Raw genomic sequence first — 14557 nt, forward strand, 5'->3', positions numbered from 1 at the left:
GGGTAGTTGGGGGGAGGGAGAGTCGGGGTTCTCCTTCCCAGCCGAGCGAGGCGCGCTCCCCACGGGCCTCGGCCAGCCGGCGCCGGGTCCTAAGTTGGGTAGCAAAACCCCGAGGATGGACAGAGACTTAGTGCCGGTTCCCGCGGCGGCCGCGCAGCCCCGAGCACCCCGCAGCCGCGGCCAATCACCGGCGCCATCCTCCCGCTGGGGTGATGTCCTCAGGTGTCCGGGGAAAGCGAGCCCTGCGTACTTGCAGCCCTGCTCCCTCCCCGCCCCGCATCCCCGGTGCCCCGGCGGGCAGCCGAGGCAGGCCCGGAGGCGGCGGTGGCGGCAGCCCGCGGCACGGAGGCGTGGGCCTGCGGGGCGGGTGGCTCGGGGCCAGCAGGGATGGGCAGCGGCAGGGACGGAGGCGGCCGAGGCCTCGGCGGGGGCGCGACGCGGAGGCCTCGGCGGGGTGCCGCGGCGCTCCGGGCCCGGCTTTTCAGGTTGTGGCGCGGGCGCAGCCGGCCAACCCACCGACCGACCGACCGACTGACTGACGCGGGGCTGGGGTCGCGCGAGCGCGCGCGGCGGGGGCGGCCTCTGCCCTCCCGGATTCCCCTTCCTCAGCCCGCCTGCCTGCCGGTGCGTCCGTCCGCCTCACCTTGAGGACCCGGATCCCTCCTGGCTGGCGGCTCGTGGGCGCCTCGGGCGGCTCCGGGGGCTCCAGCGGGCCCGCGGGCCCCGGCTCCACCTCCCCCATCGGCGGCCGAGAGGCTTCCCAGGGACGCCGGGCCGGCGGGGCGGCGCGCGGAGCCTCGGCGGCGCGCGCGAGCCAGCAGCCGGCGGCCCCGCCTCCAGCCCCGCCCTCGCCGGCACGGCCCCGCCCCCAACGGCCCGGCTGGTCCTGCACAGCGGCGGGCGCGACGGCTCCGGCCAGGGCGGCGGAGCATGGCACGGGTGCACGGCCGGGCCTGGGCAGCCCTTGTTCGGAAGGCTGAGGCCCAGGGCGACTGCTCTCCCGGCTCTGGATGGACCTGGTGGCCGGCAGAAGGGTCTGATGGACCGCACATGGCAGCTTGCACAGGCCGCTGCTTTCCGCACATACCCTCGTTTTTCTCTGTCAAACCTGATCTCTCCCTCTTCTCAGGTTAGCCAGGCCCCTTCCTTTTGATGAGGCGTTCTTCAGCCAGCTCCACTCAGCCACATCTCAACTCCCTCTTCTACTCCAGGAGTAAAAGTGTCAGAATTCTATTCCTGGCCTCAAGCAGTTACAGGTTCTGTAAGCTATTTTGGTCATTTGCAAGGCTAATTCAGGAATCCTTTAAAAGTAAACGTCCTTTGGTTCCTTAAGTTCAGGCTGAACTTGGGGGTCAACTAGAGTCCAAATCTCAATCCTTGTTAGATCTATACTGTTGCGCACGTCACTATATGGAATCCCCTGGTTCCACGGCTGGGAGGTAGACACAATCACTTTTCCTACTAGCTCTTAGGAAGGGGGAGTGAATAATACATACAAAATGCCCAGCACTGCGCCTGGCACAATAGCCAAACGCTAAAGTCCTCACCTTTCATGCATATGGATCTGGGCACAGGTTCATATCCCGGCCACTCCACTTCCCATCCAGCTCCCTGTTTGTGGCCTGGGAAAGCAGTTGAGGATGGCCCAAAGCCTTGGGACCCTGCACCTGCCTGGGAGACCCGGAAGAGGATCCAAGCTCCTGGCTTCTGATCAGGCCACTTGGGGGAGTGAATCATCAGACGGAAGTGATCATCTGTCTCTCCTCCTCTCTATATACCTGACTTTCCAATAAAAATAAATCTTTAAAAAGATGCTCAGTACACAGCAGCAGCCAGAGTGACCACTAAAATTCTTCCGTTACATATTTAACATTCACTCTATTTTTCAAAAAGTACCTTCCTTAATTCTTCCTACATTCTTAAAAAGGCTTCTGAATTTCTGCTCTTGGAATAAGTGTTCAATTTTCAAGCAACTTGTAAGGATTCAGCCAATTACTTGAGTAATTGTTGAAGATGGTATCACCATTATTCACTGCTGCAGCTTCCTTAGTTCTGACCAGACCAACTCTGTGTATGAAAGACTGTGATTACAGGCTTAGCATCCAAGGGAGTTAGGACCCTAATAAGGTAGTCTCTGAGATACATATCCATCTGTAGATATGGGAGAGGCAGGAAGATCTCACAGGTCCAGGACAGCTGGGCGGGACTAAGGCAGAAGCCAAAGTCCGAAGCCAAAGTCCGGGGAGGATCTTTGGGTGCGAAGGGTCAAGCTATTGTTGAGATGCCCACATCCCATCGTGCATACTGGATAGCACTATTCTGCTTCGAACACAGTTCCTGTTAATGCACCTTGGAATACAATGGATGAGCCCCCTGCCACCCTTGTATGTGGCCCGGGTGGAATTCCAGGTGCCTGACCCACATGAGGCTGCTGTGACTATTTAGGGATTGAACCAATGCATAAAAGACCTCTTCCTCTTCCTCAGTTACTCTTCCAAATAGTTCAAAAAAAAAAAAAAAAAAAAAAAAAAAAGACTCCTCAGTAGTCTGGTGTAAGGTGCTCCTAGCATGTCTGCCTCCTGGGTTTTCTTCCTTCAACCCTGAAGTTACTTTCAAGAAAGCCATACAAGATTACTGGATTTTCATTTTAGAGCTTACCAATTTCTTGTAGTAAAAACCCTGGTATTCAAGACATAGCAACCAATATGGAGACAGAAATAGGCTTTGACGACCCCACCACACCAAAAAAAACCACAAAAACAAAAAAAGTGGTTGTGAATGTTTCTAAAAACTTGTTTCTTCTTGAGATACCTCATGGTGGTAGCCTTCACAGATCCCATGAGCAACTCACTAATATAAAAGTTATCTCGCTTTGGCAGCACATATACTAAAATTGGAAGGATACAGAGATTAGATTAGATTAGCATGGTGCCTGCACAAAGCTAACACGCAAATTTGTGAAGTGTTCCACATTAGCCAAAAAAATAAAACTCTTAAGCCAGGATGACCATTTGTGCTGACAAATAAAGTGGTCGATGGCTTCATTAACAGGACTAGAGACAATCTAGAAAAAAGTACATGCTCTAGGGCCCAGCACATTAACCTTGAGGCTAAAACCCTCACCTTGGTCACTCCGGGGTCCCCTATGGGCACTGGTTCTGATCTCAGCGGTCCTGCTTCCCTTCTAGCTCCCTGCTTATGGCCTGGGAAAGCAGTGCAGGACAGCTCAAACAAAGCCTTGGGACCTTGCACCCAAGTGGGAGACCCACAAGAGGCTCCAGAATCCTGACTCTGGATTGGCTCAGCTGCAGCTACTGTGGCCGCTTGGGGAGTGAAGATCTTCCTCTCTGTCTCTATTCCATTCTTGTTATCTACCTTTCCAATAAAAATAAATGTTTTTTTCCTTAAAGCATATGCATTTACTACTTTTTCATTACTTACAATGGAAGTATTCCTACACAACAATCCAACTGGTTGTTCAAAAATAACAACCAGTTGGATGTTTTCCAATCATGTTACTGCCATTAACATTTTATACTTTGTTTCAAAGGTCACACACTCACGCTCTCCCCCTGTTCAAGGCAGTGTGTAAATTTATGTGCCACGGGTTATTTAACTGTAATTTCTGGAAATGATAAATAGCTGAGGCTAACCCTAAAAATAAATTCCTCTTGGATTTTTGTGTGTGCGCAAAAACCCATCTGCCCACACTGCAGGTTCATCATTACACAAATTGCTTTTTGGATCCAGCCAAGAGCAGAGAAGTCATTAGAATGCTTCTTCCTGTCACCTTCTCATAGCAGCTGTGCATAACCCCTCCACTCCCCCGCACTCCAGCACCGCACACATGTGCACACTTTATACCATAAACTTGTCTCCATCTTCACTGCAAAATGAGAAGACAGTGTAGAGAAAGCAGGCCTAAGCCTATCAGACTGAACTCAAGGAGTCTCCTGGCCACCTACTTGTATCTAGTTCCCACTCCCTCAATGACATTATCTTTAGGCCTAGTTCTGATACTCTAACCAGGCAGTTGTTGTTTTGGGTTTCCAATAAGCAAGCAGTATTACCTGAGTTCAAGGTTTGAAGAACTTTTTTTTCCTTGAACACGTCCATATTTTTTCAAGGGAGACAAAATAACTAGGAGGAGGAGACTCATCAAAATGAATTCAGTCCTTGTGAACTGAATTTCCAACCTGAGTACTACTCATCACTACCTTGTGAAGTGATGTCTATTATTGGCTAAACTTTATTATAGCATTTACATTTTCTATTTACACATTATAAACTAAATTTAGAAACCAAGATGAACTTTTACTAAGCCACATGCCAGGGAGGATTACAGAAATGCTGCTTATCAGTGTGCCAAAGGGCACATGTGCACAACGAGATACTGGCCCCTGGTGGAAGAGGAGCGCTCCGTCCTCTCCCATCCGAGGGACTGTCAGGGACCACCAGAGTTAACACAACACTGAAATCAGAGCATGAAACAGAACTCAAAACTGGAGTCCATTCTGTCCCCTCGCACTCACAGGTACACCATCCAACTGTACAAAAGGCCTGGGAGATTTTTAATTGCTCACATTCGTCTCTTGGTTATACCTCTGTATAAAAGGAACAGTAACAGGTCAGTAAGGAGAGCTCAAAGCTCTAGAATTCATCCAAGGCTTCTAATTCACTTGTAAGAAGCAAGGAAACAAATTTTAAATCATTGAGTATTGACTTTTTATTATTAGTCACTGTTCATAATTTGTTTCAACCGAAAGACAATAGACACAGAATTCTAATGCATCCCATGTAAATGTTTACATCCATTTTATTCTTCACTCACCTCTAAGACTTATCATTTAATTTTAAATTTTTTTTTACATTTCAAAAATATGTCTGCAATAATTAGAACTTCATTAGCTGTCCCACTGGGAAACAGCTTTTAATATTTTTACAGTAAAGAAGATGTGATGGGGCTTAATGAAAATGTAACTTACAACATTATGAAAGAAAGGGGACTTTACAGGAACAAATCAGGAGCTTCCAAAGGAAAGAGTTCAGAAACCCTTTCCCATGAGGCACCCAGAGAGAAAACAAAAACAAAACACACAAAGCGCAAACGCAGGTTCAAACAAAGAACGCCAATGCTCCATCTTGAAGCCAGAATCAGTCTCACGGATGTTCAGGAAGCAACTGTGCAAGCTGCTTCTCCAACAAGTTTCTCCTGCCTTAGTGTCCCAGGATCTGGAACCTTACTGATGGGACTCTACTCACTGCTATTGCTTGAAAAAGTTACTCACTTCCAGTTCTAAAAGCAGCCCCACCATCCCGAGCCTAAGCTGGTCAAGAGTGTTTCAAACTCAAGGACTTTGAGCAATTCATTTTCTCTTTGATGATCCTCCCCATTCCCAAACTTATTAAAATCTAGACATGTATAACCACTGCCCCAAAAACAAAGCTTATGAATATCTACTTTATGCTCTCTAACTTCTTTCTCTGTTTAGGACACCATGGTTATAATACATTCACTAGGGAAAAAAAAATAATGAAACATTCAAACTCATTCCTTCCCCTAGTTCTCATGGCCCAAATATTTTCCAATGAAGAAGAAAATGAAGTTGAACCTCAAAAGCATTCCAACCTGTTCTAGAAGGACATTAAAAATGGAAAGCATGTTATCTGGTAGATGAAAATATTCAGACCATTAGTTCTGAACAGTTTTAAATCTATTCTCCTGTATGAATGGGACAAACAAGGGGGCATGAATCACACTTTAACCTGGTAAGGGGAAAGAATCTCCTCCCAACACTACACTGAGGAATGTTTCTTTGAATGCGAAAGACATGAACAGAGGACCACTCTACACAGCGCGAATCTTCCATGACTGTCCAAACCACCTCAAGGTAACAGCACCAAAACACTGTGGGAGAAGCTTTTTGGGGAGAGCACCCGTCCTACAGTTAATTGGAGATTACTTAGATGAATTCTCCCTTGGGATTACTGGAGGAGAGGGACGTGGGGCGGTTAGGATACAGACTATCCAGGAAGAGGGGAAATAATGAGGTACAAGTGTGGGTGAAATTCTTGAAGGAAGTATGTGAGGACTCACTGCTTATCACCCTGGGCTTATTAAACGGCCATGGAAATCGCTCCTTTCTTGAAATGGCTCTTGAGTTGTAAACTCGGCCAAGGATGTTCCCCTTGAATGTATTTGGGAAAGGAATTGCTGAAACGTGTGTTTACAGAAACATGATGAGATTGTCCCCTTTCAGCCTCAAGGCCAAGTGAGAGGAGAACGAATTCTGACCCTAGAAACTAAGGCACGCTGAAGCTTTCCAAGATCCGATCGTTTGAAACAGTCTTCCCCACCATCAGTATCCTAGGCAGTCGTTCGGCTGCCAGTGCTGCAGTACGGTGCTTAGGTTCAGGCTCTGAAATGAACTCGTAGTCTACACAGCACCCTTTGTGTTAAGGCCAAGGGATTTTGCTCCTTCTAGACAAAGTCATGGATGACCACAAACTCTACCTCAGGACAATGATCACCCAGTGAGAAGCTTTGCCCCTTCCACTCCATCAGCTAGCATGGTGGGATAGCATGGTGTTGAGCAGATTTCTTCTGAGATTCAACTAAAAAAAAAAAAACAAAAAACCTGAGCTGGTTAGCTACAAATGTTACGAGAGAAAATAAAGCCTCTACACAAAGAGGAATGTTAAGACAAATTCTATTCAAGAAATCCACCAATATTATGTTAATCCTATCACATTTCACAGCATTAAATATCCATCCAATGAAATCAGTCGGCAAAGAAAGGTTTAAAAAGGCTATTTTGCATTGCACAGACGGAACAGCTGTCTGAAATATGCACTAGTCCACACTTTATTTTCTGAGAACTGTGCGAGAGATAATGCTCTGCTTTGGACTCAGCCATCATTGACTCAGCACAGTGAGTTTGAGCAGATCTTGCTCTTACATACTAATAAGACCAGAAGGTTTTTCCTTTGGAGCCTTTAGTTCAACTCCAGTTTTGTCAAATGTTAGCAATAGGCTAGCATCTGATACAGAGCTAGATTTGACAAAACACTGAAGATTTTAGTAAAGGCTTTGTGAAATGGAGGGAGGAAAAAAGGATATTTGTATTCAGGTTTTAAGACTGAAGCCAAAGTAGTCACTATACTGTACTCAGTACAGTAAAGATAGCTAATATTTTAAGAGCAAGGTGGGCCTCACATTTTCTTTCAGTAAGACAAAATGCCTGTATACTTGAACATACACAGTATATTCAACATGCACCACAACTCAACTTGAAGCTCTGAAAACACAAAGATCCTTCCTAAAAAGCACTCGGCACTCTGACTAGTTGAAAAACCTCAAGTCTTTAATGCAGAGAGTCACGAGGCTGATCTCTTTCAAGAGACCGGTTTCTCAAAATCACAAAATGATATTCCTGTCCTATGGCCTCCACAGCCTTCCTCTAACACAGGGGCGAGGAAGCTGCAAGGCTTTGTTCCAACACCATCAAGTACAATCTAGGAAAGAGTTCTTTCACTGCGTGGTCTTTATTTCAGTGCCAGTGTTACAGATACAACACAAATGTTCCAGTTAGAAGAAGGAATTCAAACGGAATGCCAAGGTCCAAGCCAGGCTCAGGAAATTTAAAAAAAAAAAAGGGAGGTTTGGAGTAATGGAAAAGCTGACTCCAATATGCTCCAGACCAAGTCTGATACGCATTCTTCCTATGGGCAAAGGGGCTTTTGTTAGGGAGTCTCATCTTCAGAACCGGGGAACTCCTCCTTCCACTCCTTTACCACAGTTCAAACAGTAAGTCATAGGCTTAGGAGAAACTTGAAAATCTGTAAAGGGAGTAGGTTCACTGATAATAATTAAAAGGACTTTTCAGTCACACTTTGCACTTTATGGGAAATCAATTTTGAAAACCACGGAGAGCATTCATGACTATAGCTAAAAAGGATGGACAGAAAGGGGAGATGGAAGAGCCTTGGAAGTATCTATTACAAATAGAGCACCAGATCCTTCATGCCAAATCTCAACAGAAGTCCTTTTTACTGCATCTGTCCAGTGTTTACAAATCACTTCTCAAGGTCTGACCAGTTCTCAATAACAAACGTACATACGTGTGTGTGTCTGTGTGTATACAGCAATGCACAGGAAGGCCACCAGGAGCCTAATGCCTAGTTCAAACGTCGGGGGAACCAGTAGAAAAAGGCAGGGCTCCCTAATGTCCACTGTTACATTTCCATTCTGAATGCCAGATGTAAAAAGCGCCTGAAGATGGGAACCCAGCTAGAGCAGAAACAGTACCCCACCTTGCCCAGTCCACCGGAAAACAACAGTAGAAAGAAGGGACAACTCTTGCTGCAGAGACAGAGTGAGTGTTTTCTCGCCATGAATTTCAGTCCTCTCCTCCGGATCAGCTGCTTATTTCCTCAGGGGCCCAGGGAATGTTGATTCTGGCTGTAAATGTGAGAGGGTGGAGAAGTGTGGAAAGGGAAGAGAGGAGGAGAGTGCAAAGTAGCCTCCAGAAGCAGCCAGCTTCAACAGTGGAGGAGAGGACATGAGTCTTTAACAATGCTTCAACGTCAGCAGTAACTTCAGAAAATCCTCCTCAACAGTTCTCTTCGGCTCCTCATGCCCACGGTACAGTTGGGGGGGACTTGCCAGCAATCACAACCTCCTTCCCAGAGTTCCATTGATTGAGTAGGATAAGAACAATAATGGTGTCAGACCCTCATTGCCAGGACTGAGGGGGAAAGTTGTTCACTTCTGCTAGATCTTGCATTGCTGAGCCCTTGTGATTATATGTGAGCTTGATTCGCATTCTCAACTGTTGCTGTAAGAGGAAGAGAATTTCAAATTAAACAGAGAAGTAAAATATCAAAAATATGTTCAGTCCACAGATAAACTTTAATTCTTACAAGTTAAAAATGACACAAACGGGCCACCACTGTGGCATAGTAAGCTAAGCCTCTGACTGTGCCACTGGAATTCCATATGGGCACCAGTTTGAGTCCCAGATGCTCCACACCTTAAAAAAAAAAAATGACACAAACATGCGGCAAGCACAACGACTCAACAGGCTAATCGTCTACCTGCAACACTAACAACACATATGGATAACAGTTCATATCCCAGCTGCTCCACTTCCCATTCAGCTCCCTACTCATTAGCCTGGAAAGCCAGCAGAGGATGGACCAAGTCCTTTGTCCCATGCAACATGTGGTAGACCTGAAAGAAGCTCCTAGCTCCTGGCATCAGGTCAGCTCAGCTCTGGCTGCTATGGCCACTTAGAGAGCGAACCAAAAAGCGGTGCACGATTTCCCTCTCCTCCTCCTCTCCGTAAAATCATTCACACACAAAAAAACTTTAAATAAGTAACACATAAACAAACAATATCAAGAAAAACTACCTAGCATTCCAGACCTGAACTAATATCACACTGTCAAGTAGAGGAATATGAACACAAAGGTGCCTAAATCAGCACTGACACACAGAAGCACTTGAGAGCATTTACCTAGGAATATCTGCAGAATGCTTTTGCAAAAGATGCAGCCGTTGTACCCAAGTTTCTAGAAAAATTACGTCAATATATGCTCAGCTATGCTCTACATTCAGATACACTATTACTTGGTCAGAGAAACCTACAGTATATGTGAACAGAAACTTCTTTTGATTCCAAGGAATGAAAGAAAAGAAACAATCAACTCAAAAGACAATAACAGCAGTTTTAAGAAAAGTCAGCTGCCAGGTACTTGATACCTGATATGGCAGATTCCACTAATTAATGCACTTAAGAGAATTTTTTACTCTATGCATCAGATGGCCCAAAGAATTTGTCCTTGAGCTATTGGCAGATGCTCCAAACACAAGCAGAAACAACAGTGCGCATTCCAAAAGCAGAAAATCACAGCTGTGTGTGAATGACCGGTGTTTCTTCACGGTGAAGACACTCTGGGTCCACTGTCAGAACCCATCTTAAAAAAAATCGTTCAGCTCAATTTAATAGTCAATTTAATTCTTGAGTGGATATAATGAACTATTATTTAATTTGTTTCTAACTCTACTTTTCACCCTGCTTTATTTAAAATGCCTCCACATTTGCTAACTTCATAATTACTGCAAGAAACATGCACACCATATTACTAAATGCTACCACTTCAGATTTGAACTTTGACAAAACAATGTCTCCAATTTCCTCCCACAAAACTAGACCATTAGTCCCCCACACAGAAAATACTTCTTAAATTTATATGTTAGAAACATGCCATTTGACCATTTGATGTCTTCGGGTCCTTTCATTTTCAAGAACAGTACATAGGTAGGATGTGGCGTTGTAGCCTAATGGCAAAATCCTTGCCTTGCATCTGCTGGAATCCCATATGGGTGCCGGTTCATATCCAAGATCTACACTTCCCATGCAGCTCCCTGCCTGTGGCCCGGGAAATCAGTAGAGGGTGGCCCAAAGCCTTGGTACCTTGAACCCCCATGGGAGACCAAGAAGTTGTCCCTGGCTCCTGGCTACAGATTGGCTCACCTTTGGCCACTGCAGCCACTTGGGGAGTGAACCACCGGACAGAGGATCTTTCTGTCTCTCATTCTCTCTGTAAATATGCCTTTCCAAGACAAATAAATGAAATTTTAGAAAAAAAACAAAAATACAAAGGAAAAAAAAAAAACCACACACACACGACAAAAGTGGGCATGATGGTTCAATTGGCTAATCCTCCACCTGCCAGGGGTAGTATTCCATATGGGCACTGGTTCAAGTCCTGGCTACTCCACTTCCCATCCAGCTCCTGTTTGTAGCCTAAAAAAATCAGTGAAAGATGGCCAAAGTTTTTGGGCACCTGTACCCACAAGGGAGACCCAGAAGCTGCTCTTGGGTCCTGACTTCAGAAAGGCTCAGCTCTGGCCATTGTGGCCATTTTGGGAGTGAACCAGCAAAGGGAAGATTTTTCAGTCTCTCCTACTCTCTTTGTAAATCTGCCTCTGAGGAAAAAAAAAATCTTAAAAAAAAAATCAATTTAGAATTTGGAATAGGAGATTTAACAGATCTCTTTTGTGTGAGTCAGAAAACCCCAGAGAACCAAAACAGAAATCTAAGAAACAACACATCTTGCTTAGGTTTCCAATGTGTTACTTACCTTCTGTGGGTTCAGAACTTTGATGACTTGTGTGATGGTCCCTGTGTTAAATGCTGGGACAATGCTGCTACTTGGAGACAGAAGCTGCAGCTGGAATGTCTATAGGAGGACAGAGGACATGCTTCAGAAACAACAACTTCACAGTCAGAAACATTAATCAATTAAAAAGCTGGGCTCCAGCTGGTGATTAAAAAACAGATTTATATACCACTAAACTTTGCTTGCTGCTATCAGCCATTCATTGTACATAAGCTGTCTTAATATTTGTAAAACTCCATTGTTAGATCTTTGCTCATGAATACTAACAGTGGGTCATTCCCTATTTTGCAGAGACAACTGCAACCTCTATTACTTTCCAAAATGTGATGAACTCTTGTTCTGGCCACTTCTCTTAACAGAAGGAGAGGGGGAAGGAAGAACAGAAACCAGGATGCCTAACAGCTTAAAAAAGCAAAACAAAAGAACTCAAGAGAAAAGCTTTCCAGAAACAGCAAACCAACATTCCAGTCACCAACCATAGGCCTTCATGCTTGTCGTAATTGGATGGCTGGAACACAAAGGTCTGAATGCCTGTTTTCTGAAGCCTGCACAATCTGGAATGTGCTACGGCCTCCTCCTACACGACAAGGATGAAGGAAAAGCTTAACAGAGCCAGTTCATTAACATGTGCACGGACGACATCAGGGTGACTCAGTCAGGGTAACATTCACCGAAAAGAAAAAATTCACACAAAACAAGCCTGTGCTGCCAAAGGTGTATACAAGCCAAATGCCTTACATGACTGAGAGATGGTAGGTCTCATTTAAAGGAGCATTTCAAAGGTTTCAGGAAAAAACTGAATTGAAAGATACGATTATTATTTTGGTGCAAAAGAACTGAAATTCGTGCAGTTGTTTAACAATTCACAGGACTGAGTAAAAAATGTTATGAGCAAGCTGGGAAGTCACCAGGTTCTATGCAGCGTCTCAACATTCTAATTATATAAGCCAATATTATAATTAGTATTGCTATTTCATTAAATTTAAGATACTATCCATTGTAATTCATACCATTATTCTACACACCACTAAGCAAGAAAGCAGGCTGTCCAACAAACAATGACAATGTATCCACTTTAAAGATATTAAAAAATGAAAATAATACATTAGACCTACGAAACATGACACTCAAACACAGAGCCAAACACAGGCCATGGTTTCATAGCAGAGGAGATGATACTGCTGAAACAGCAGGCTAAAATAAAGAAGTACAAAAGCCTAACTGGCAGCGACCAATATTTACTGAGCATTGAACACATAAAAAGTCACTGTTTATCACCACAAAAAAAAAAAAAAAAAAAAAACCTCCTCAAAGTAACCCTATGGAGTAGCTATAATTATCACAATTTCCATTGCAAATTAAAAAACTGAAACATACAAAGAAGCTAACTTGGAGCTGGAATGAAGGCATAACAGACCGAGCCTGCATCTACAAAATCGGATTGAGTGCCTGCTGCACCACTGCAATCCACCTCCCTACCAACGCGCCTGGGAAAGCTGTGAAGCCAGCTCAAGTCTTGGGACCCTGCACCCACGTAGGTGACCTGAAAGTAAGTCCAGGGTTTTGGCTTCAGATCAGTCCAAACCTGGCTGCTGCAGCCATTTGGAAACTGAAGAGTGGATAAAAGATATCTCTCTCTCCCTCTCTGTAAATCTACCACTCAAATAAATGTAAATTAATCTTTTAAGATTGATTTTTCGGGCCCGGCGGCATGGCCTAGCGGCTAAAGTCCTCGCCTTGAACGCCCCAGGAGCCCATATGGGCGCCGGTTCTAATCCCGGCAGCTCCACTTCCCATCCAGCTCCCTGCTTGTGGCCTGGAAAAGCAGTCGAGGACAGCCCAAGGCTTTGGGACCCTGCACCCGTATGGGAGATCCGGAAGTTTCCTGGTTCCTGGCTTCGGATCGGCGCGCACCGGCCTGTTGCGGCTCACGTGGGGAGTGAATCATCGGATGGAAGATCTTCCTCTCTTTCTCTCCTCCTCTCTGTATATCAGGCTTTCCAATAATAATAAAATCTTAAAAAAAAAAAAAATTGATTTTTCACTGGAAAGTCAAATTTACAGAAAGGAGAGTTGGATTAAAAATATCTTCCATCCACTGGTTCACTTTCCAAATGGCAGGGATGACCAGAGCTAAGCTGATCCGAAGCCAGGAGCTTCTTCCGGCCTCCCATGCAGATGCTGAATAGCTCCAACGTTCATTACCAATTTTTAACCACTTCAGATTTTTTGCTTCCAAAATATTTCTTGACTATTATTATCTTTTCTAGCTCCTAAATATATATGCACACGCAACGAAAGTTAACTGTAGCCAAGGATTTTCACTTTCTCAAAGTGTTATCTGAATTTTCAGTTTCGGAATGTGTATTATCCAAATATCTGAATATGATACTTCACATGGACTCACAAAGGGGTCAGCTTAGTAAAAACCAAAGGTTGGCAAAGTATGGCCCCACACCTGTGTTCATAAAAACTGTCATCCCGGAACAAACCCATGCTCATTTATTCAAATACCATTCATGGCTGTTTCTGCAACAGAACTGAGTGACAAAAATATACACAACCAAATTACTACCTGCTCCGTTACAGAAAAATTGACTCTACTTAAAACTAGTTTACTCAAGGCTTCTCACTCAGGATCCGGCACAACGGCTCAATGCCTAAATCTTCACCTTGCCAACACTGGGAATCCATATGGGCGCCAGTTCAAGGCCAGACTACTCCACTTCCCATCCAGCTCCCTGTTTATGGCCTAGGAAAGCAGAAGAGGATGGCTCAAAGCCTTGGGATTCTCCAACCATGTGGAAGACTTGGAAGAGGCTCCTTGGCTCCTGGCTTCGAACTGGCTCAGCCCTGTCCAATAAAGCCAACTGGGGAGTAAACTGGCAGATGGGAGATATTTCTGTGTCTTGTTCATAACTCTGACCTACCTTTCCAATAAAAACAAATAAGTCTTTTTTTAAAAATCACTTCTCAATTGTGGCCAATACTATGATGTAGCAAATTAAGTTTCTGCCTGTTGAGCCCACATCATATAACAGCACCAGTTTAAATCCTGGCTGTGCACTTCCTGTCAAACTCCCTGCTAATGCCCTGGGAAAACAGCAGCAGCCAGATGGGAGACCCAGAAGAAGCTCCTCATTATTTGTTTTGGACCTGCATAACTCTGACCGTTGCAGCTATTTGGGGGGCAGGCCAACAGATGGAAGATGTATCCATCTCTGTGTCTCCTCTTCTAACTTCACCTTCAAGTAAACAGATAAACCTTAAACACATACACACACACACACACACACACACATATACACACACAAAGAAATTCAATTGGGCACAGCAGTACAGCTTAACAAACTAATCTCCTCCTTGCAGT

The 14557-nt window shown here is 44.9% G+C and overlaps 2 protein-coding genes and 1 non-coding gene across 4 annotated transcripts in view; 1 reads left to right on the forward strand and 2 right to left on the reverse strand.

Moving 5' to 3' along the window:
- PHLPP2 (PH domain and leucine rich repeat protein phosphatase 2) overlaps positions 1-812 on the reverse strand; it is a 61268-nt gene extending 60456 nt beyond the window's left edge. The window contains exon 1 of one of the 2 annotated variants that reach the window (XM_058674368.1): positions 644-812. In XM_058674368.1, the coding sequence (XP_058530351.1) occupies positions 644-742 (99 nt within the window). In that variant the 5' untranslated portion in view covers positions 743-812. The remainder of the gene's footprint in view (positions 1-643) is intronic. The other variant, XM_058674367.1, reaches the window with a different exon arrangement.
- A 2055-nt stretch (positions 813-2867) lies between these two features.
- On the forward strand, positions 2868-2977 carry LOC118757753 (U6 spliceosomal RNA). The gene has a single exon (XR_004995358.2). It is a non-coding gene; the product is annotated as a U6 spliceosomal RNA (small nuclear RNA).
- A 1823-nt stretch (positions 2978-4800) lies between these two features.
- AP1G1 (adaptor related protein complex 1 subunit gamma 1) overlaps positions 4801-14557 on the reverse strand; it is a 72540-nt gene continuing 62783 nt past the window's right edge. The window contains exons 22-23 of the mRNA XM_004584004.3: positions 11149-11247; positions 4801-8837 (exon numbers count right to left, since the gene is read on the reverse strand). Coding sequence (XP_004584061.1) covers positions 8736-8837; positions 11149-11247 — 201 coding nt within the window. The 3' untranslated portion in view covers positions 4801-8735. The remainder of the gene's footprint in view (positions 8838-11148; positions 11248-14557) is intronic.

Source organism: Ochotona princeps, chromosome 16, assembly GCF_030435755.1.
Source record: "Ochotona princeps isolate mOchPri1 chromosome 16, mOchPri1.hap1, whole genome shotgun sequence".
Lineage (NCBI taxonomy): Eukaryota > Metazoa > Chordata > Mammalia > Lagomorpha > Ochotonidae > Ochotona > Ochotona princeps.